Raw genomic sequence first — 24,101 nt, 5'->3', positions numbered from 1 at the left:
TAAGATAGAATAGGATAAGGTAGGATAGGAATGGTTAAGGTAAGATAGGATATGATGTGGTAGGATAAGAATGTGTAAGATAGGATAAGGTAGGATAGGAACGGCTAAGATATGATAGAATAGGATAAGGTAGGATAGGAATGCCAATTGTAAAATAGAATAGGATGTGGTAGGATTAGAATGGTTAAGATAGGATGGAATAGAATAAGGTAGCATATGAACGGCTAAGATATGATAGAATCGGATAAGATAGTGACGGCTAAGATGGCATTAGGTAGGATAGCAACGGGTAGGGTAAGATAGAATAGGATGTGGTAGGATGAAAAGGGCAAAGATATGATAGGATAAGGTATGATAGGAACGGCTAAGGTATGATGGAATAACATAAGGTAGGATAGGTACGGCTAAAATATGATAGAATAAGCTGGTTTCGAACGGCTAATATAAGACAGAATAAGATGAGGCAGGATAAGAATGGCCAAGGTATGATAGAATAGGCCAAGATAGGATAGGAATGGCTAAGGTAAGATAGAATAGTATGTGGTAGGATAAGAATGGCTAAGATATGATATAATAGGGCAAGGAATTGTGGGAGGCGTGTGCAACATAACGTTGTTCCACATACCAATATCACTACGTATCGGTATCGCAAAACAAAGTTTTAAATGTTAAGATTCTGTCATTCTGAAAATCTGAGTATTTAAGACATTATGTTACATAGCGATTTGTGGAGATAAATGCCCTCGGACAGTAGCGTTCATTTCATATTAAGTCTCTTTAAGTCATTGTTTTATGTTATGCAGGATGAATGTGCGAATTTTAATTAATCATCCTTTAAGGGTTATATGCTTATGGTGTTGTATACTATTCTCGGTGTACAAGTTAACTTATAAAAGTCTGTTCCTCTAATTATAGAATATCCATCCATCCATCCATTTTCCAAACCGCTTATCCTATTGGGTCGCGGGGAGTCCGGAGCCTATCCCGGAAGCAATGGGCACGAGGCTGGGAACAACCCAGGATGGGGGGCCAGCCCATCGCAGGGCACACTCACACACCATTCACTCTCACATGCATTCCTATGGGCAATTTAGCAAGTCCAATTAGCCTCAGCATGTTTTTGGACTGTGGGGGGAAACCGGAGTACCCGGAGGAAACCCCACGACGACATGGGGAGAACATGCAAACTCCACATACATGTGACCCAGGCGGAGATTCGAACCTGGGTCCCAGAGGTGTGAGGCAACAGTGCTAACCACTGCACCACCATGCCGCCCCCATTATAGAATATTATATAGAATAATTATACAAGAGCTATAATTATTATGATGTTATTATTTAATTGTGTGGGCCGTGTTGCTTGATTACATTTGACTCTTCGGCACGTGGGACGCTGCCGGTTTGAAAGACGCGGCTTCACTTGTTTTCTGCACCAAGATGACGAGGTACGTTGCTTTTCTGCTCCCATTTTATCGGATAATTTTTCTTATTATTTAGTATCTGTCAAATTTGCATGTATATTAAAATATGTTTGGTGAGTAAAGTCAGTATATTGCTTTTAAATAAAGTGATTTTGTTCCGGGGTACAATGTTAATTATATTTAAATTTTATGCGCAAAGTGTAGTTGATATTTCGCTTTTCCGCGTGCGCTTTACTGCGCTTAAGTAAATAATTGCGCTTGCTTGTGAGTAAATTAGTTCATTGCTTTTAAATAAAGTGAATATTGTTGCGGGCTACTGTGTTGGTTATATTTAAATTTTATGTGCAAGTCGGCTAGTTTCCTGTGCCGCAAAGTCTAGATGATATTTCACTTTTGCACGTGCGCTTTCCCGCGCTTTCATGTTGCATTCGGAAGAGGATGCGGGTGGTTGTGCTCGGTGTTGCCTACAGCAATGATATTCCAGCAGACCAGGAGAGGGCAGATGTATTGCAACAAACACAGATAAAAGTAGTGAAGCAAGACCTGAAAAGTTTGTTTGGTGACTAAAATCAGTATATTGCCATTTAGTAAAATTTAAAATTGTTCCAGGCTTCTGTCTTGATTATATGTAAATTGTATGTGAAAGTTAACTAGTTTCCTATGCTATAATGCAGTTGTTCATTGCGAAGGTGTCAGTGCAGAACTGAATTCCATGTGCCAGGAGTGACTGACAGCTCTATTGTATTGCCTGTGTGTTTTTCCTCATTCAGAAACAAACGAATTGCAAAAGCTGTCAGCTGGAGCAACGATCGATACTGGGCAACTTGGGACAAGTGGATGGAAGTGATTGACAGGGAAGATGAGGAAGAGCTGTGCTCCCCAGCAGAATCACCCTCTGACCAGGCTGACCGTTCCATCGTGTCACACACCCGAAAGCCAATTGCCAAGGCAGTTAGCTGGACGGATGATGTGTATTGGGCAGCCTGGGACAAGTGGGATGAGATCATCTGCTGGGGTGAAGAAGGAGAGTGCTCCCCAGCAACTCCACCCATCAACCAGCCTGGGAGGGATAAGGGGTTAGACATGCATGGGTTAGAGGTTTTTCTGTTAAATGAAAGGACAGTCTACATAAAGCCTGCAGATGACCACCAAGACAGGCTGAAAATAGGAGCCGTAGTGGTCGACCTCTGCCAGTTTGAGCTAGATGGTGTAAATGATAAATTTGAAATTGTCGAAATACAAATTGGAGAGGTCAAATTGGAGGAGACTGCAGAGAGGGGTTTTAATTCAGAATTTGAATTGGAAATTATGGATGTGGAGATAGAGGTTGTAGACAGTGAATTCCAGCTGAATGCTCTTAATTGGGAAATTGCTGGAACTAAAGTGGACAAATTATTAGTGGAACACCTGAACATAAATAATCTAGAAGCAGGCAGTGTGAAGGTGTCCACATTAAATGGGAATGTGGTATATGTCAATGGTATGTGAGTGTGTTTGGTAATGATGGGTGTGAATGGTGTGTGTAAGTGGTGTGTGTGTGTGTGTGTGTGTGTGTGTGTGTATGAGAATGGTGTGAGTGAATGGTGTGTGTGAGTGACAGGTGTGTGAGTGAGTGTGAGTGGTAATGGCGTGTGTGAGTGAATGGTGTGTGTGAGTATATGGTGTATGTGAATGGTCTATGTGTGTGAATGGGGAGTGAATGGTGTGTGTGAGTGAATGGTGTTTATGAATGGTGTGTGTGTGAGTGAATGCTGTGTGAGTGACTGGTGTGTGAATGGTGTTTATGAATGGTGTGTGAATGAATGGTGAGTTTTTGTGTGTGTGTTTGTGTGTGTGTGTGTGAATGATCTGTGTGTGTGAGCCTGCCCTGTGATGGGTTGGTGTCCCATCCTGGGTTGTTCCCTGCCTCGTGCCTGTAGCCTCTGGGATCCATCTGACCGCCTGTTCCAAAAGGCAAATTGATCCCCACATCCCTGAACAGGAGAAGCGGTTTTAGAAAATGGATAAATGTTCCCAGAGGTGTGAGGCAACAGTGCTAACCACTGTACCATGCATATGTATAGGATATGTAGAAGAATACCTGTTGCAGTTATCTGATGTGTGTGTTTTTCACTCTCCCTGCCGGCCCCTGGAGGTTTGGGCTTCCCCTTTGAGTCTGGTGCCTCCCAAGGTTTCTTCCTTCTAGGGAGTTTTTCCTTGCCACTGTCGCCTATGGCTTACTCACTGCGGGCTTTGGGTGGGGGTGCTCTAAAGCGCTTTGAGACAATGTAATGTTGTGATATCGTGCTATACTTTGTGGTGTAATTTTCTATTTACTCATGCAAATAAATAATTGTTTGATAACAAAAAGCACTTGTTTCATTCTTTTTACTGCGAGCATATCAGTCACTTCCCTTGTGCTCCTGCATTCAAAAATGAAAGTTTGTCCTGCCCTGCACTTAATTGCCATGGATTCTACGGGAATGCAGACCTCTACTTTGGTGGAATCCTGCTGTTGTAGATGGTCTGCTCAAACGCTTTCACATTGTGTACAAGCAGATTTGTTTCTGTATCTCTGTAGAGAAGCATTCTTTTCTTCTACCTGGCAAATCCACAAATATAATAGCAATCCACCAAGGTGCAAGTGCACCTAGCTCTTAAAGAAAATGTTAGAAAAAATTAGTTTATAGCATGTTTAAAGCATAAACACAGCAGTGACTGAGTACATTCCTTGTGGACCAGGCGCCTGGCTTTGACTATTTTTCTGCCATTAAACTAGCAAAGGTGGCTTGGCCATGACGTAAAATAACTTGTGCCTTTAAATTGTTAAAAAAAAGTCCTGTGTGTTGTAAAGTGAGGTATGAAACAGATACCAGGTCGTTTCAGTAACGGTCAGCGTACGTTTTCTTCATGTGATTTTGTGGTTTCAAATGTTTCATTGGAATCAATAGTATTTGCCAATTCCAGTTGCCAGGTAACTTCAATAATTTGAATAGAATACATGATAACATTTTAAACTAGATTACAGTTAATTGTTATTTTTCTGTTTAAAAAAGACAATTGCTGTAATTTACATACGACAAAACCTGTAAAAGACATTTTGGAATTCTTTTCTAAATGAAAGGAAGGTACTTTGTTACTCCCCTTGGGGAAATTCTATTTTCACCTACCCCATTTTGCCCTACTTGACACATGGGCACAGACGAAGGTGACAGCAAGCCTGGCAGCAAAGGGCAGCCACCTGTAGGGACACCCATGGAGCTGGGGGTTTTACAGTGATTAACAGCAATTTTGCAATACTTTTCTGGCAGTTTTTTTTGCTAGGAATTTACAGTCAATTCTACACTAAAACAGACGTCATTCCTAAGCGCAGCATGGACTGCTTCCGGACACAGTATCAAATGCGACTTCCAGAGTCACTTGAGTAAGCTGGAGATGCTACATCCCCGGGTAAGATTACCTGCAGTAGGCAGCCTACCAAAAGAGGGCCTTTCCTGTTCCCTTGGTGAATTAGAAAACCAGTGGAGAGAGCACTCCTGTTGCAGTTTCACAGAGATGAACAACATGGAGAACTTTGGATTGAGGTTTTGCAGTATGAGGGTGCTGAAGGAAAAAGGAGTTTTAAAGACATTGGTCTGCCTGTACTGCAGATTTTGTCTCTGCCCATTTCAGATGTTCATGTAAAGCGTGAATTTACTAATGTGACATTCCTTAAATATAACCACCGAAACAGAACGGTTGTAAATTTGCTGTCCAGATTGGTAGATGTACAACTTGGACTGCAAAGAGATGGACTGACACAGAGGCGGAGCTATGGATAGGCCTGGGTGGGATTGACAGCTGGGCCCACCCATTCAGATTAATGAAATTACATTTTTTATATATAAATTACCGGCTTCTAACTGTTCCTATACATCACTGTTGTTACTGTGGCAAGTACAATAGAATGTGTGAGCTCCCTCTAGTGGTGCTCTAGGTAGAACACCACAGTCGTAGGAGTATTATTGTTGCAGTCACCATGTTGTAAATATATAAGCCAATTTAAGAAAATTTGGGGTAATGAGTTTCACTCAGAAGTCCATCCATCAGCCACTTTTCCATATTTAAAGGCTGCAGGAGGATGCTCACATGGAAAAAAAAGACTAATTCATTTCTTTATCCAAAACTATTTCTTTCCTCATTCATTAAAACGAAAAGAGCTTTAACTTGTGCGTGCATTGCTTCATTTTAAGCAGCATTATGGAGTATCATTGAAGATAGAAAAGTTTATGAAGGGTCTGATTTTCGACATCTTTTACTCCTGGTTTGGGCTATAAAATTGGAAGGAGTTGCCAAACATGACCGTGCAGGGTCTGCGCTGTTCTCATCTGTGAACAGTGTGTGGGTTTGTGGGTCAGGCATAAATTTGGGGGGAGGGGCTCCCTCCAGCATTAAAATAGGGAGATATCCCCCAAAATAATATAATTCTTCATATTCAAAAAAGTACAGATAAAATTAATCTATCTCACCAGTTAATGTAAAGTTTTTTCACCCCAAGCACACCTACCCTTCCCGAAAATGGTTTAGTCTGAAGTCCTGCTCTGGGGTACGTTTCCTATACCACGATGCACTTTGCAAAAGACAAATATATATCAGGAAAATATATAGCAGGAGATGAAAGAAAAAAGATACATTCTGCGGGCCATGGCTGCTGCCGCCTGGCAGAGGGTATGAGGAGGAAGTGCAGGGACGATGTCAGCATCACCAAAAGGATGGTTGCAGCACTCTGGAGGGAGCAGGTGAGGTGGGCTGGGGGGAGCACCAGTCTGCATTCTCTCACTCCTGGGGAGGACCGAGTATTGGCCATCCTAGATCTCAGAAGCACTTGAGGGAGTCCCGGGGTGCATAAATCTCTGTAGTCTACCCACCTCCCAGACATCTGTGCTTTCTACTCCCCAGCCACTTCCTCTTGGCCCACCAACATTTGTCCCCCTGTAGTGTGATCACCAGGGTTCCTCAATGTGTGGCACCTCCACACCTGGCTCCTCTACATCAGCCATCCCTCCTATAGGCCCCTCTACATCAGGGCGACACTGTCCCCTGAGTCCCCAGAATACCTTTCAGTCTGGTAGATCACCAAACCCCAACCATCCTGCTTCCTTGTCACCACACGCCCCTCCTTCCCCCCACGCACTCAAGCCCACTGGTGCAGAAACATTCGCTGCCAATGTAGTGAAGAGCTCCTCAGGTCTGAAGGTGGAAAAAATATCTGTTCTGAGGGGCATCCGGGAGGAACCGGCAGCCCTGATGGAGCAGTATGAAAGACACCATAAAGAGGTGATCGCCTACCGGAGAGAGACACTGGCCTTACTGGCCCAAAGGGTCAGGAGGCCCAGTGTGACAATATACTGTATCTCCCCACCTCTTAATGTCAAGGGCGCCTCCAAGGGGCGGCCACATCCCTCCTTGGAAACCTCTGGCCACCCCTGTGGCAGCCCCCAAATATGGCTGTAGAGAGATTGTTTTATAGCGAAAGCTGTGGTGCACTCAGGGACCATTAACTGTGTAGCACCTGGGGCCTGCATCATGAAACTGAAAGTCTGTTAGGAGAAAGCGCCGTAGCTTTCACTCCTACAATCTAGTTATGTTGGAGAAAGCGCCGTAGCTTTCACTCCTACAATCTCCTGTGTGAGGAAGCGCCGCAGCTTACCACTCACACACTTCCACTTCTAGGACCCAGGAATAATCGAGACAGCACACGTCTTTCTGTTTTACTTGCGCAAGGGTGCCCACTTCAGGTGCAACAGACAGTATCTGCGCCTCTGTTGAGTGTCACACCGGACAGTCCCTTGGCTTCTTTATTTATAGGGTAGGGGAGGGGTTACATGGGTCTTGTCTTTAACTAGTCAATGCTGTGTGAGGCCTCCGTGAAACAGGGTTAATACAAAGCATTACATATCTCAAGGTGGGCCCCCTGCTATGTTGACAGAATCTGTTTCCTTTCTCAAGGTCTCTTATTCCTGCGTCACAATCTGGTAGGCCCCTGTGAGGACATCTTGTCTGCAACCCTTTCTGGGCCATGGGTTAGTTGTTAAGGGTTGCACGTACACATATAGGAGGATAATAATATGATAAAATACACAGATACACTCTAACAGTCCCTCCTGTTTATCATGTTAATTATACATTTGCTGTGATATAAAAAGAGACAAGGGTGTAGCATCTCTAAACTTCGGGACTGGGCCATGCCGGTGAGGATTTCGGCCTGTCCGTCATGGTGCGTCATGCATCCACCCCTGCTCCTCTTCATCTGCATCTGTTTCCATGTTTTGGGTGAGGGACAAAAACATATTCTCCTGGGCTCGGAAAGCAGAGCTCAGGGCAGAATTAATCATTATACGAAAACAAGGTATCACTGTGATACAACAACAGAAGAACATCACAAAGAATGCAAAAAATGGTATACTCAATTTGAGTAATATGGACCACCAAGCCCCGGTAGTGAACCAGGACATCCAATAGTCGTTCTGCGTCCTTGTGTCGGTGGTCATAGCAATTTACAAGTCCTTCAGCCTTTGCATTGCCTTAGTCATGTTGGGTGAATGCACATTGTCAGGAATGTATGTACAACAGGTTTGGTTCAACAATACGCACACTCCTCCCTGCGCTGCAGTGAGAAGATCTAGCGCCATGCGATTCTCTATCACCATTTGCCTTTGTAGCAGTTAGTCAAATTCTTATTGGATACCACATCATATACATATCGATACCAATAGTTCCGTAGGAATGGATGGGTTTCGTCTCCTTTTATGCTAGTGAGGTGCACTCCGTCCGGAGTCCACCTTTTCTTCTCCTGCACCTCAGTGTCTGGTACCAGCCATAGAATCAACATTACCATAAGACAGAAAAGACTTCCCAATATTCCCTTAGCCCACCATGGACACCCTACCAGAGCCATCCTAAAGGAGTACAGTTCAGCTGTTTTCTTCACCGGGTTGAGACAACGAAAACCTATTGTTTCTTCGTGCCTTTGTAGCGGACTTCCACTGTTACTCCGCGAATGAGGCGTCTGGTAAGGGCAGAATGAGCAGTGGGACACCAGGCATTTGGCAACTGTGATTGCATCGCAATGTTTTACTGGGTATATCTCCACCCACTTTGAAAAAGTGTCTATTATCACTAGGCAGTATTTCACTCCCTGTGACCATGTTAATTCCACAAAGTCCATATGTATTGCCTGAAACAGTTGTGTAGGGTTAGGGAATTGGCCTCGTTTGGGTCTTAGATTGCCCTGCGCATTATGTTTACAACATATAAGGCATGCTCTACAGTAGTTTTTTGCAAAATTGGAAAAATTTATAGTGTAAAAATGTTGTTGTATTATATGTACCATCCCTCCTGTTGAGACATGGGTTACCCCATGACTCACAACCGCAGCGGTTTTATACAGGCTGCAGGGTAAGATACACTGTAAAAAAAAAAGTGCTGTTTTTACAGGAAAACGCTGGCAGCTGGGGTTACCAGGAACGTCCTTTAAAAAATACAGCAGCACAATAGATCGCTTTACAGATGCAATATGTAAATTGATTTACAGTAAATGACACAAAAACTGTTAAATCTACAAAAAAAAGAAGTTAATATCACACAATGATGTTATATATAAATAGACTATTTCCTGTATCTTTTACATGTAATAATTGCTTATTGTGGATTCATAAATTGTAAAATTAACAGGGAAATATCAAACAAAAAACTAATTTAAACTGGTAGAACAACGTCAAAACTGTGCATATTAAATGGAGTTGCTCTGTATATTATACATACATACATGCTGTATTTTATGTTTTAATGTAAAATTTTAGTCATAAACCTAATTAACAAACTAATTACTGCTATTCCTATAGCTAAACATGCAAAAATGCATCTTGAGAAAAGACGAGAGAAATATCACTTTTGGGAAATTTATTTTGCAGCCAATAAAGCAAATGACAACAGTTGGATGCATTTTTCCAACTAACATAATATGCAAGGCGCACATCAACTACACAATTGAATCAAAAGCTATAAAGCTGTTGAACATTCCTGCAAGCAAGAACCATGTTCATGAAAAAAGCATTTGCTAGACACTCTACCAGGAAAAGTTAAATAGTTAAGATTTTAAAACAAAAATTACATTGTGCCAAAATTATCATAATCACCATGCAATGCAACACGCACCCTGCGGTCACCACAACCATGGCCTTGGTCAAAAAACACATCAGGAAAACCACCTGTGGTGAAACAAACCTATACAGGTGGTCTAGAAACACTGCAGTAGCAGCATGGTTAAAAAAACAAACAAAACTGGAACATTCCTTCAAAGCAAGAACATCTTCATGAATCATTCATGAACTGGCTTCATGCATTCGACCAGAAAAAGTTTTACTTTGTTAAATCCACAATGTGTACTTAAACCTAACAGTCCACAGAGAGTCAATACTTAGGCTTAGCGCCACTCGTGGTCGGCGAGATCCTGAATCAGGGTGAGGACTCGAGGGTTCACACTGAGATGATGCTTCGAGTTTTTGTTCTCTACTTTGGTTCCTTTTTCTGGGTTCATGCAGAAGAAACACCTGTAGAATAAAAACATAAAAGTATATTAAGCGTTTTGTAATTGATCAGTTAAAATACAAGTACAAAGTAAGTAAATAAAAATTAAGTATATACGTGTATATATACACAGTCATGGCCAAACTACAAACAACAATTGGTTTCACCACGTTCAAGACAAAATATAACCAAAATGCTGTGGGGAAGTGAACAATGCATGGTCAAAAGTATTGGCACCCTTCACGAGTATCTTTTGCAGTGATAAATCACACTTTTGCATTTTAAAATCCAAAGCAAAAGGTTATAGGTAGTCAGACGTCAGCTGACCCTTGGTCTAGCCCTGAGTCTCGGCCAGGCTTGGACCCGGATTCAGACTTATTTTATAAAAAAAAAAAAAAAAAAACACTCTGAATCTGGGTCCAAACCGAACCGAGACTCAGTGCCAGACCTGAACTCCAACCACATCAGAGCCAGATTCCAGAGTCTCAGTTATCAGTCCAGAAATAAGAAGCCTTATTTGCTCACCTCTGAAGAAACTCCAGAGTGGAAGCCAGCTCAGATGGATAATGGATGTTAAAATTGTAGTAGCTCCCGAACATGAGGCACAGTGCAGAAACGAAGGAGGATATGTTTGTGCTGACGAGGTTCCGATCAATACTCAGCATGTATCTTCTTGAGGAATAGCAGGACTGTCCTGTGAACAAATAATTTAACAGGTTATATTAATAAGCACAGCAGTCACATGACATTCTATAAAAAGTGCAATAAAAAAAAAAAGAGAGCTATGAAACAGACTTACCACACACAATAATAGTGGGTGTCAGAGGCACTTGCTCCAGTTGTACCTCATCTGCCAGACATGTATCTTCAACATGGAAAAGCATGTACTCCTCCTTCTCATCAAAGTAGCTGAGCAGAAGCAGGACCATCTCTTTCACATCATCTGAGCAGCCACTCTGCGGTCCCCGTATCCTCTGAAGCCTTGCATAAGTCTGAAGGAACGTCTTGCTTTTGCTGACAGCAACTGTGGTCATGTACTCCAGAAGCCTTTTCCCCTTCAAGTCCAAATTTCGTGTGAATGTCTCTTTGAGGTCAATCCCAGTAAGTTCCTTGAAGTGGACCGACATGCCAAGTTCATCAAACCAAAATGGCCACTCCTCTCTAAGGCATTTGATACTTTTCCCCTGATTGACATGTTGACGCTGTGTGTAATAAGTGGACTTCATTAGACTTTTTACCTCTTCTGGATTGGCGTCAGCTTGTTGGAACATCACCTTGAGTTTCTCCATCTTTTGCTGTTGGCTCTCTGGAGTTTCTTCAAGAGGCAGAAATTCTACATTCCATTTAAGGCACCCATATGTATCCTGCATTGCTGCTCTTTCTTCTAATGGGATCTCGTCTGTGTGGTCTGAGTCAGTCTGATGTTTTCTTTTTCTTATTTTGGGTGTTGAAGTGCGCCTTACATTTTCAATTCTGTTCTGCAACTGTTTGACAAGGGAAAGGTAGCCTGCACCAACAATATCACCCTCTATGACATCTTGCAGAGAATTGGGATATTTTGCTACCATTTTTTTTGCAACGTCAATTGAATGTTTTCTACCTACATGAGGGCATTTTTCCATCATCTCAGTCACAACAATCCGGACCATTTGCCTCCTCAGTTTTGGCCGAGGCCTTTTCCCCCTCTCAAGAAAATGCATAACTTCTGCAGGAAGTTTACTCCATGGAATTTCGAAGTTGTCATCCCAATGTATGTCACGTCCTGGGCTGCTGGAAGAGGTTGATGATAGACTTTGGGGTGAAACAGAGAGCAATGACAGCGACTGGGTGGGTGAGGCTTCCACAGATGATAGCGAGCTGTTCTCTGGAGTTTGGTCTTTTAAATTGCAAAAAAAAAATACAATTATGATTCACACTGTATGTCTGTCCATGACCATCTCTACTTTTGATTTTGAATAGTTGTCTGTTGTTTTTACTTACATTTCTGTTTCCAAGCAGAAAGAAGCTTTCTCGCTTGTACAGGTCTTAATGCTGTCATCAAATCTGCCTCCGTTACGAAGCGTAGATCATCACTTGTCTCAACTCCGATGGACTGCAAGTGCTCTTCCAGGATGTTTTTGTTCACTGCTTGAAGTTCTGGTAGGACTTCCGTAATGGCGACATCTAGGAAGGTTCGCCCTGAGTCACTCATATTTGCACTGAAGAAGAAATGCCACCACCAAACAAATTAGAAAATCACATAGAGTTCATACACTTAATGGAGCAGGGTATGGATCAGGTAACACTTATATTAATGTTAAACTATTTACAGTGAGAAGTGAGCTAATAATTGGACGTTATTTTGCCACAATACTGTGCTTTAGTGGAATGACTCGGTGTCCTTCAAGAATGTATGATACCAAAGGATAGAAGTCAGGCAGGTCATTAATGTTAATACACTGTAACCCAAGACTGTCCTGTGTCACAGAATACAGATGGTATTCTAAGAGGAAGATGCCTTTGTGGATATCCATCAGAACATACACAGATGTGTCATTTTGAATCAAGATGAGTAGAAGTTCACCAAACTCCATACACTCGTCATTTCTGTACACAAGAAACTGTCCCTTTTTATATGCAGTACCCTTGTAGTGAATGTCTGTGGTAACTGTGGTATTGCTTTCTGAAAAAGCTAACTCCCTGACTGCATGCTGAATAGTGTCACTGTAGAGGTTGGGATAAAACACACAGCTCTCCTTCACTTGCAGCAGTTCACGGCATTCTTGCCCAGCTAAAAGATAAGCCTGATACATCTGATGACGTGTTGACAAAGTTTGACAAATATTTTTGAAGCTTTTCAAGTGTCTGGCACATCTTTTAAAATAACTGTGTTTACATTCAAACCTAAGCGTCCATAACCTCATCAATGGACCAAATTTCAACAACAGTGCTGAATAATGGCGCAAATAGTGGTGCTTGGGTTTTAGTTGAATTTCAGGAAACAACATCTTTCTCATCTCCAAATACTCTTGGATCAAAATGTCAGCAAATGCTATCTGGGACAAGGAAATGCTCTGAGCACAAATAAGATCCACAATGTCTTTTAACTGGAGAGCTAACTGCCATACTTCATCCTCATGGTTTTTCACTTTGTCACCAATCAAAACTGGCAGCAATCTCAAAAGGTTCCAGTTTTGAACGGCTTGCCCTGATAATTTGGATCCGTCAGGTTTGACAGTACATGGCTTTGTAAGTGCTTCGGATCCTTTATATTTAAACTGTTTAATGCGCCTGTTTAAAAGGGAGTATGTGAACCATTTTTTATTTTTTATAATGTTCTTCAGGTACAGTGCTAGATCATATGACACAACTCCTTCAAAGAGGTCATGACCTAGACAAGGTGGGAGACCAGGCTGGGATACGTGAAAAGACTGAAGGGTATTGAAGATGGAGTTTACCTTTATTCCTCTAACGTCTTGGATAGTTTCAGCCTGGAGATCAGCAACAGCTGCGTCATACGTTTCCGGAGTGCGTGGAGGACCACAGGCATTCGGATCAGCATAAAACTCACTTCGTGTTACTTCACAGTACCTGCAGAAATATTGAGAGCAGCTGAAGTTTTCTGTAAACCCTCCTATGCAATGAGAACCCAAGTTGTCCCCAGCAATACAGTAAAGACCCCCTTTTACTGTTTCTCCATCTACATCTAATCCATCTGTTTCCAAAGATTTCAGATCTTCCAACAACTCTGAAAAAACTTTGGTTATTCCAAAACGCTTGAAGTCATTCTCAACACACAACAAGACTAAAAACACATTATCTGTATTTGAACGCAAATGAATGGGTAAATTTGCTAATGACAGATAGACTGCAAGAAGTTTGTGCATCTTTTTAGCAGAACCCAGGGGATTCACTACCTCAAATGAATCTTGGAACAAAATCAGTTTGAGGCTTTCAGGGTTTTCATTAAAGAACTGGTGACATTTGAAATTTTTTCCATCATATAAATCCTTAAAAATCTCTACATCAGGACCCCCAAACTGTTGTGACAGTGTATTCTTCCATAACTGTGACTCTAAAAAGCTCTTCAGAGTTTCTCCCATTGGTATGTAGTAAGCAAATTTTTCTATCATGTTTTCATCCATTCCCAATGGCACTTTCTTGGGTTCTGTGTATTTAAACATTTTTTTGAATGTTTGATTTCTGGTGTGTGTTGTTCCTAATTGTCCTTGATGGCAAGCAGAGAACAAATCTGACTCTTTAATGCAGTCACAGATTTTAGTGACAGCTTCATCTGATAGGCTCATTTCATTTTTTAGTAAACAACTTACCTTATTTATTGTGTAGGCTTGACCCAATTCGTGCACATTCTGCATTTCCTCAGCAATACTCTGTATGGTAGAGGCAGGAATTAGCAGCTGTCCTTGCAGTTTAAGGTAAAAGAGACACATGTTTCTGAGAAAAGACTGACTATCATTTTCTGGCATATCACTGGCTGAACTAGCAGATGGCATGGCTTCATGTGTGTTTTCTGAATATTCTGTACCGTCATTTAGGGACTGAGGGCGAGATTTCTTGTACATGTCATCAATACCATCTGGGGAACATGCTTTATGCTTCCTACACATGTGAGAAGTAAATGATGAATTTTTTGTAAACACATGCTTACAACCACTTACTGGACATGACACAGACCTGCCCTCTGCAATATGATCATTTAAGTGGGACACTAGCTCTTTCACTGTTTGAAAATGGCGGGCACATAATGAAACAGCACATTTTAAATCTGCAACAAGAGCTTTAGGAGCAGCTTGAAGTGCAGGTGCATTGTGCACACGATAAAAATGCCCCTTGAAAGCAGAGTAAGTGGTGAATGTTTGACTGCAACTGGCGCCAACACATTTAAAAAGACAACAAGGCTCATTCCTATGCACTCTGCAATGTAGTACATAGCCTCTTAATGTGACCAATATCTTTTTACAAAAGACGCAGGTGATCATTTTTAGTATTTCAAAAGTTTGCCCGTGCTTTTTCGCTGAACTAGCATGCTAGCGCTAAGTTATCAAGCATTGGTCTGAGTATCAACTGGTGCTTGTGATGTTTTTTTCTCGAAAAAAAGTCGCCAAAATATTAAACTTACCGTGCAAACTTTCTGATGAACAAACACAGATCATCAAAAGAAAATTCAAATCGTATGTTTGTAATTTGTCCTAAAGACTTCGACGTTTTCTGTCTTCTCCTTCTCCACTCTGCAAATGGTGCGTGCTCCCGCCCTCACGTCATTATCCAATCAGAGACGAGCATCAGATGCACATTCAAAATTAGGCGCACTCAGTGCAGCAGAGTGACCTACAGCTCTGTGAAGAGGAGGCACCATAGAAATCCTATAGGTGGCATTGTAAGTTTGTTTAGCCTGTAATAATGAGACATTGCTAACATAACCCAAAACAGTAGTCTAGTCTAAGTATCACATTGTCATTAAAAGAAACATAAAGAATACAAGCATTATGACTGAACAGAAGCATTACTTAGGCGTTAAATGATAATTTCTTATAGGTTACTCAACAATAGGCTGCAAATAGCCCGAATGATTAAAAAAAACACATAATGTAAACAATTATAATTGTATATTTTTATATAGCCTATAAATAGAGAGGCAACCTCTCAGGTTCACATCTTCTGTGAAAACATTTTTATTAGTCATAAACCTGAATTTGCATCATTTCATGATCATGTTAAAAGTAGGCCCAGTAAATGCCTACAGTATAAACTTGAAAAGTGACTTACATATAATTCTTGTATTTTTGAAAAACAACTGACTAAGACTATAATTTTTACAATATTTACACGTCAAATTAACAAAATTGTTTTGTTATAAGTATTAAAGTATTTCACTGTTTTTGTTCCCAGTATTTGTAGTTTTAACAAATAAATTTGATTATAATCACACATTAATGTTGTACATATAACAAAAATATTATATTTAATAGTTTACAAAAGTCCGCTGTGATTGAAGCAGGAAAATTGTGTTTTTGGGTTTACTATACTTTTCTGTAGTGATTTTACATGGTTTTAATGTCAAATTCACTGCCATTTCTTACAGTGTAGGTTTTCCGTCTAACTTGAATAGGTCTTTCTCTTGTGTGGCTCCTCGCGAAATCCACTTGTCTTTCTCTGACGTAGGAGCTTGTTGTTGTGCATCATATAGTACATCTTGTTCTATAAGGAATAACCCCTTCTCTGTTTTTTCTGGCGTTTGCTGGGCTGCTGCCTTTGCGGCTTGGTCAGCAAACGCATTGCCTTTCGTTTCCTCTGAATTATCAGTCTGGTGTGCTTTGCATTTACATAACGCGAGTGTCTTTGGTTTTTGTACAACGTCTAACAATCGAAGTAGAAGTGCTGCGTGTCAAGGTTGTTCCTTGAGAACTTTTAAACCCTCTGTTTTTCCACACTGCTGCGTGGTGGTGCACTGCAGAGAACACGTATTGACTGTCCGTATATATTGTAATCTCCTGTCCTTCATGTATTTCACAGGCTCTGATTACAGCATATAATTCTGCTGCTTGGGCTGAGCATGTGGATGGTAAGGCTCCTGCCTCTATTACTTTGTCTTTAGTCACAACTGCGTATCCAACCTTATTTTCCCCGTATCTGTCTTTGGCTGCAGAGCCATCGACAAATAAGGTTACGGCGCTTGGAATTGGAGTTAGTGCAATATCAGCGCGAGGTTTTGTCTGTTCCTGTATTTCTGTTTTGCATACGCCACTATTTGATCTCCTCGGGCTACGAATGTTGCTTCTGGTTTAGTTTTTTTTAGCTTTCTGAGCGTGTTGGGCATACTCAACGGCTTGCTGCACTGTACCTGTGTTTTGATGGACCCAGTATTTATCAATATACTTCTTTATTTCAGGTTTTAACCCTGCTAGGAAAGTCCGTTTTAATTGTTGTTAGTACACCCCGTTCTCGTCCTCCCCATGAGGAATCCCAGAGTTTGTCCTGAACAACGGGCGTACCCTGTCCAAGAAATCCTCTGGCTCTTCGCCTTCCTTTTGCTTACATTGGGCTATTCTCATGAATCAACTCGTCTTGTAAATGTTGTTTCTAGTCTCTGTCTCAAGTCGCCCAATGCTTGTTGTAATTGTGGGTCATCGTGACCGAGGGGCAAATTGTTTGCTCCTTGTCCAGTAAAGTATCCAGCCACCCGGCCCCATTTATGATTAAGTAATTGTCTAAAACAGCGGAACAGCTCTCTTCCATTTAGGTGAAAACTGACCTGCAACTCAGTCATGGCGGACCAGAATTCAGGTACTCCATCCTCTATGGGTGGAATGCCTTTTAGGGCAGCAGCCCTATCTTCCGCTGTCCAGGGGCGGTATACTAATATTGTTGCTGGTGAGGCTTGGCCTCCTTCGCCAGGGGCTATACGGGGGTTTGCAACTTCTACCATGGGAGCAAGCAGTTCAGATTCATCCTCGGAATCCGAACGGTACCATTGTGTTTTTTTTTTCTCGGGATTTATTCGCATTCGTAAATGCGGGTCTGTCGCTCTCGTTTGGTGTGGCCTTGCACTCCCTCCTTCAGCTCCCCGCACAGCAGGAAGTGGGGGGTCTGGCATGTTATGCTATAGTGGGGGATGCTGTAGTACTGGTGGGCCGTCCGCTGGTGTCTGCGGGGGAGCAGACGGCGGTGTTTCCTCGTCTATGTTAACAAGGGCCGCTTGCAGCGTCTCCTTTTTCTTTTCCTGTTTCTTTTTTCTGGCTATATCACGGAGTTTGCTTTGTTCTAACCAAACATCGGATAAGACATATTCTCGTCTTTTCTGTACTTTGTCCTTGCCTGTACAGCGGCCGGACATCATTTCTAATTTCAATTCTGTCTGTAATCTCAGAATATTTTCTGTACTCAGGGTTCCTGAAAACCCATGCTTTTTCTGCCATTTTTGGTTGCTTATTATTCCTGCCCCCTCCTTATACCTTTCCATGAATTTCTCATCACCCGCTAATTCTACCTTGCTTTGACTTTGCCCCATTTTTTTTTATATACAAAAAATAATAACCCCTAAGTGCAAGTCCCTGGCATGAGACCTCGGGAGGACACTGGCACGGCCTTCTACTGTCCTCTAAAGAGACAGCGGTGTCAGTTTTCAGGGGTGAAACCCGTCCTTTTTCCCTTGGTCACCAGTATGTTGTTGCACCTAGGCCGGGTGTATGGGGCCGCTACTGCCCTCTCAACTCACACCCGCTTTCCCTGCTGCAGCGTCGTGCTTCTCACCTGGTCCTTCCTTTATGACGAAGTGGTTCTAGTTCTTGTCCGGGGACCCGTCAGGCGCCAGCCCAGCCGTCAGGGAACGGTTCTAACCACCGGCCTGTGGCGAATTCACGTCGCAGGTCTTTCACTCACTCCCTATGAGCGAGACTGTCGACAGCTTTCGGTGTCGTTCGTCGGCGGACTGGTCGGCGCCCTCTGGTATCTCTCTCCGGATCCGGTTCGAAGGACCAATTTATGTTAGGAGAAAGCGCCGTAGCTTTCACTCCTACAATCTAGTTATGTTGGAGAAAGCGCCGTAGCTTTCACTCCTACAATCTCCTGTGTGAGGAAGCGCCGCAGCTTACCACTCACACACTTCCACTTCTAGGACCCAGGAATAATCGAGACAGCACACGTCATTCTGTTTTACTTGCGCAAGGGTGCCCACTACAGGTGCAACAGACAGTATCTGCGCCTCTGTTGAGTGTCACACCGGACAGTCCCTTGGCTTCTTTATTTATAGGGTAGGGGAGGGGTTACATGGGTCTTGTCTTTAACTAGTCAATGCTGTGTGAGGCCTCCGTGAAACAGGGTTAATACAAAGCATTACATATCTCAAGGTGGGCCCCCTGCTATGTTGACAGAATCTGTTTCCTTTCTCAAGGTCTCTTATTCCTGCGTCACAATCTGGTAGGCCCCTGTGAGGACATCTTGTCTGCAACCCTTTCTGGGCCATGGGTTAGTTGTTAAGGGTTGCACGTACACATATAGGAGGATAATAATATGATAAAATACACAGATACACTCTAACAAAGTCTGAGTTAGAACAAAAGTTTTAGCCTAATAAAGTCAAACAAATGCAATGCGCGATCATAAAAATCATGCCTGTAAGAAGGCTCCTGCAGTTTTAAGGGCGCACCGGTGCATGCAAAGGACTGTGGGTGCACTGTGGGGACACCGAGGCACGCGCTGACAGCGTGTTAGAACTTAAAGTTTTTCCTGGTCAGCAATATATGGAAGTCCTTACATTATATGTATGTATTAAGTTATATAATTGTGCTATGTAATTACCGAATGACGCTAAACTCATTTAGTTTGGCTTTAATTATGCCGATGTTAAATGCCGGTGTTGTGCTGCAAACTGCCCCTCTGCCACGGATTGTAATCTTTCATTTTAAAGGAAGTGTAACTTCATTTATCTTGCTTTAAGCAAACTGAAAACTCACATTACTTGTTTATTATGATATTTTACAGACAAACCTAAAGTTAAGATTAACTACCTCCTGTAAAACGTCGCAAATGTGACATCATTTAAAGGCGACAGTAATGCTTCGCTTTTCGACGACAGACGCCTTCAGTCGCAAGAAGTGTTTCATTTTCTTGAATAATATTTTTGATACTTTGTTGAATTAATTCTGCCTCGATATTTTTGATATTCTGTCTTCTTTTCATACTTATAATGCAGCGAATAGCTTCATACTCGGCACATCACACCTGGAAATAAAATAACATCGAACTAAGCAACAGAAGTAATCAGAACATAAGAACATAAGAACTATACAAACGAGAGGAGGCCATTCGGCCCATCAAGCTCGCTTTGGGAGAACTAAACTAATAGCTCAGAGTCGTTAAAATCTTATCTAGCTCTGATTTAAAGGAACCCAAGGATTCAGCTTGCACTACATTATCAGGAAGGCTATTCCATACTCTGACTACACGCTGCGTAAAGAAGTGCTTCCTTAAATCCAGCTTGAAATGTTCTCCCGCTAATTTCCACCTATGGCCACGAGTTTGTGTATTTAAACTAATGCTGAAGTAACTATTTGGTTGAACAGCATCCAAACCTGTTAGAATCTTATATACCTGGATCATGTCCCCCCTCAATCTCCTTTGCTTGAGACTGAACAGATTTAGCTCAAGTAACCGTTCCTCGTATGACATTCCTCTAAGACCAGGAATCATTTTTGTAGCCCTACGCTGCACCTTTTCTAAGGCCACAATGTCCTTTTTAAGATATGGTGACCAAACCTGCACACAATATTCTAGGTGAGGTCTCACCAAGGAATTGTATAATCTTAGCATTACCTCCCTTGACTTAAACTCCACACACCTGGGGATATACCCCAACATCCTATTGGCCTTTTTTATTGCTTCCCCACACTGGCGAGAATGGGACATGGAAGCATCAACATACACACCAAGGTCTTTCTCATGATCAGCTACCTTTATTTCAGTGACACCCATGAAATACCTGTACTTTATATTTCTGCTCCCTAGATGGAGTACCTTACATTTATCGACGTTAAATTTCATCTGCCAGGTATCGGCTCAGTCACTAATTAAATCAAGATCCCGCTGTAGCTGCTGAGCCACTAATTCAGTATCTGCTACACCACCCACCTTGGTGTCATCTGCAAATTTCACCAGTTTACTGTATATATTGGTATCCATATCATTTATGTAAATTAGGAACAATAGTGGTCCTAAAATCGAACCCTGCGGTACCCCACTATGAACGCAAGCCCACTGTGACATTGTGCCTCTTATAACTACTCGCTGTTTCCTATCTGTTAACCAGTTATCAATCCAGGTCGCTACGGTACCTAAAATACCAGTCGCTTTGAGTTTAAGTAGGAGCCTCTTGTGGGGGACAACATCAAAAGCCTTTTGGAAATCTAAGTAGATGACAAGTAGTCAGCACCCTGCACTTCTTAGTATTTAGAAGTTATGTTTTTCATTGGGTCGAACTTGCTATATCTTGACGTTAAAATTTAGAAAGCTATGTGATTTAAAAGTACTTTTTTCACTTTAATATGACATTATTTTATTAATGCTATATTATTCTTTAAACTTTTGTTTTAGTAGTGTGTGAGATCACAATCACCAGTTACAGCTACTCTTTGCTGAAACAGACATTAGACTAATTATGTCTGGATAACTGAGTACATACTGTTGTTGGGGAAAGCGCCCGGCGTTTCCACCCCAACTCCACATTTACGAGACACACACAGGTTACAGTTTTACTTGCAAGGGTACCCACACTCTCTGCAATGCAAACTACAGCAGAATGTGTTACAAAGGGTGGTTCCCCTTGGCTTCTTTATTTATAGTCAATGGGGGGCGCAAGAGAGGGAAGTGAGATTCTTATCTAAGTAGGCAGCTGTTAACCACCTACTTAGAGTACAATAGCTAAGAGTATGTGGCTAGAAGATAAGAAATAACGTATACATATATATTTACACTCATTGCTGATCATACAGAAATGATTAACAACTGTTTCTTCAACCTAACAGTCCCTCCTGTTTATCATGACAGTATGATCAGAAGCATCAACATTGTACAAGTTGCAAAAGCACTTTAGGTACAACCTTCATTTAGACCACATTGTCATTATCCTGGAAAACATTTAATTCCGGTTCTTCAGGTCCGAGCCCTGCACGGGTGCTTTCGGCTCGGCCGTCATTATGAATTATATGTCTTCTTCATCGCCATCGCTGGAAACAGGCTCTGTCTCTATAGTTTGGGTAAGGGAGAGAAACATTGTACTGCGTGTCCGAAAAGCAGCATTAAGAGCTTGATTAATAAACATTTTCAAACATGGTATAACAGTAATAAAACAACAGAAAAATAAAATGAAAAACAAAAGAAAATATAAGTGAAACATTACTTTGATATCCTATACCTGCAGAAGATATTCATAGCTCTGCCATACACCGTAGGTCCTTTACTATGAGTGGGCATTACTGAACAAACATAGCAATTTGTCACATTTTTCGCTGTTACAGTATCATGTACATATCGGTACCAGTAGTTTTGCATAAATGGATGTGAGTGGTCAGCGGGCAACGGGCGTAGATGGAAGTCATCATGGGTCCATCGCCGTAGGTGCTGTAATGGAGCTGGTGAGAGCCAGGACAACCATACAAGTCCTACAACAAGAATGACCCCTAGAGTCACTTTACCACATCCCCACCCTATCAGGGCCATCCTAAATTGAGTGCAGCTCAGTTGTTTTCTTCACCGGGTTGAGACAACAGCACCCTATTGGTTACTGTGCCTTTGTAGCGGACTTCCACTGCTACTCTGTTGCTGAGGCCTCTGATAAGGGCTTGATGGGTTTACAGTGACTTTTGTGTATCCAGGAAGGTCGTTCTGCGATCTTTACTGCTGTTGGTGTTGTGAGGAGGACTTGATAAGGACCGTCCCACCGAGGTGTGCTCCAATCTTTCCGCAACAGGACCTTGACCAGGACCCAATCTCCCGGCTGCAAGTTATCCTGTTGAGTAGAAACAGAATTTACCGGCAGACTACTGGGGCTATGTTTTTGTTGTGATGTTAGTAGTTTACGCATCCAATCGGCCAGCGTATTTTCTCGGTCTGCTTTTTCTATGTCATTCATTTCAGTTGCTAGGGGAAATGGTCTACCATACACTATTTCAAAAGGTGTTAATCCTGCAGGAGTGGGAGTTATTCTCATCCATAATTTTACTAGAGACAAACATTCTGGCCACGGCCTTTTTGTCTCTTCCATTGTCTTTTTTAGCCTTGTTTTAATAGTGCCGTTGGTCCTTTCCACTAAGCCTGCGCTCTGGGGGTGATACGCACAATGATTCTTAAGTGTAAAACCTAGTGCTTGTGAGCAAAGGGACATTGTCTGATTTACAAAATGAGTCCCATTGTCTGATCTTATAATATGAGGTATGCCATAGGTAGGGAAATAATGGCTTACCAAACATTTTGCAACGGTCATTGCATCACAATGCTTTACAGGGTATATTTCTACCCACTTAGAAAAGGTGTCTATAATAACTAGACAGTATTTCTTTCCTTGTGACCAAGATAATTCAATAAAATCCATATGTACAACTTGAAACGGATACTCAGCTGTGGGGAACTGGCCACGTTTTGGTCTGATGTTTCCTTGTGCATTGTGTTTACAACAAATTAAGCATGTCCTACAAAATTGTTTTGCATAATCAGAAAAATTTATAGCATAGAAATATTGTTGTATGATATGTACCATCCCTCCTGTTGAGACATGAGTATTTCCATGGCTCACCAAAGCAGCTGTTTTGTATAAATTTTTTGGTAGGATGGGCTTGTCATTCATATAGTAAACTTTCTCTCGTTGTATTGCTCCTCTTTTGATCCAACTTTGTACTTCTATTTTAGGAGCATGAATCTGTGCATCACATAGCACATCGCTATCTATAAAAAGAATGTCTGCCACTGATAAGGTAGGTTGTTTCAGTGCCGCTTCTTTGGCGGTTTTATCTGCAAAACTATTTCCTGCGGTTTCTGCAGAGTCATCAGTCTGGTGTGCTTTGCATTTGCACAGTGCAAAGTGAGTCGGTAAATGCACAACGTCTAATAATCTAAGTAGCAAATTTGTATGAGTAAGAGATGTGCCCTGTGATGTTCTAAAACCTCTATTTTTCCAGACTCTTGCATGGTGATGGACAGCTGCAAACACATATTGACTATCAGTGTAGATAGTAAGTGACTTGTTCTTGAACAGTTCACATGCCCTGATCACAGCATAGAGTTCAGCCGCTTGTGCTGAACAAGTAGAAGGGAGTGCATTGGCTTCTAACACTTCAGTAGATGTAACTACAGCATACCCAACTTTATTTTTTCCCATATCATTTTTTGATGCTGAGCCATCTACATAAACAACTTCTGATCCTGGTATAAAAGTTTGCAGAATATCTGCTCTTGGTTTTGTTTGTTCTTCTATTGTTACTTTGCAAGAATGTGGCTCCCCATCCTCTGCGGTAGGGAGAAGCGTACTAGGGTTCAATAGGCCACACCGCTGAAGTTCAATGTTAGGTTGTGAGAGCAAAAGTGACACTAAGGTAAGATGTCTTGTATGTGTTAAGAATGGAAGCGGTGTCTGCAACAAGATTA

General features: G+C 41.9%; 2 protein-coding genes across 3 annotated transcripts; one reads left to right on the top strand and one right to left on the bottom strand.

Annotated features, from left to right (window-relative positions):
- The first annotated feature begins 610 nt into the window (after positions 1 to 610).
- LOC125748347 (uncharacterized) lies at positions 611 to 2,967 on the top strand. Its single transcript, XM_049024379.1, has 2 exons — positions 611 to 1,445; positions 2,192 to 2,967. Exons 1-2 carry the CDS (start codon positions 1,438 to 1,440, stop codon positions 2,907 to 2,909), a joined length of 726 nt encoding a protein of 241 aa, XP_048880336.1. The 5' UTR covers positions 611 to 1,437; the 3' UTR covers positions 2,910 to 2,967.
- Positions 2,968 to 9,326: 6,359 nt separating this feature from the next.
- On the bottom strand, positions 9,327 to 15,613 carry LOC125748309 (uncharacterized). 2 transcript variants are annotated; one of them, XM_049024299.1, is made up of 7 exons: positions 15,088 to 15,613; positions 14,279 to 14,338; positions 13,406 to 13,538; positions 11,949 to 12,166; positions 10,768 to 11,844; positions 10,494 to 10,662; positions 9,327 to 9,991 (listed from the first exon to the last, which is right to left on the bottom strand). In XM_049024299.1, exons 4-7 carry the CDS (start codon positions 12,157 to 12,159, stop codon positions 9,865 to 9,867), a joined length of 1,584 nt encoding a protein of 527 aa, XP_048880256.1. In that variant the 5' UTR covers positions 12,160 to 12,166; positions 13,406 to 13,538; positions 14,279 to 14,338; positions 15,088 to 15,613; the 3' UTR covers positions 9,327 to 9,864. The 2 variants fall into 2 exon arrangements, with proteins under 2 accessions (XP_048880256.1, XP_048880257.1); XM_049024300.1 differs by having other exon boundaries at positions 11,949 to 12,131.
- Between the last annotated feature and the right edge of the window lie 8,488 nt (positions 15,614 to 24,101).

Source organism: Brienomyrus brachyistius, chromosome 9 (assembly GCF_023856365.1).
Source record: "Brienomyrus brachyistius isolate T26 chromosome 9, BBRACH_0.4, whole genome shotgun sequence".
NCBI classification, from domain to species: domain Eukaryota; kingdom Metazoa; phylum Chordata; class Actinopteri; order Osteoglossiformes; family Mormyridae; genus Brienomyrus; species Brienomyrus brachyistius.
The sequence above is the reverse complement of the archived record's forward strand: the minus strand, read 5'-3'. Positions and strand labels throughout refer to the sequence as shown.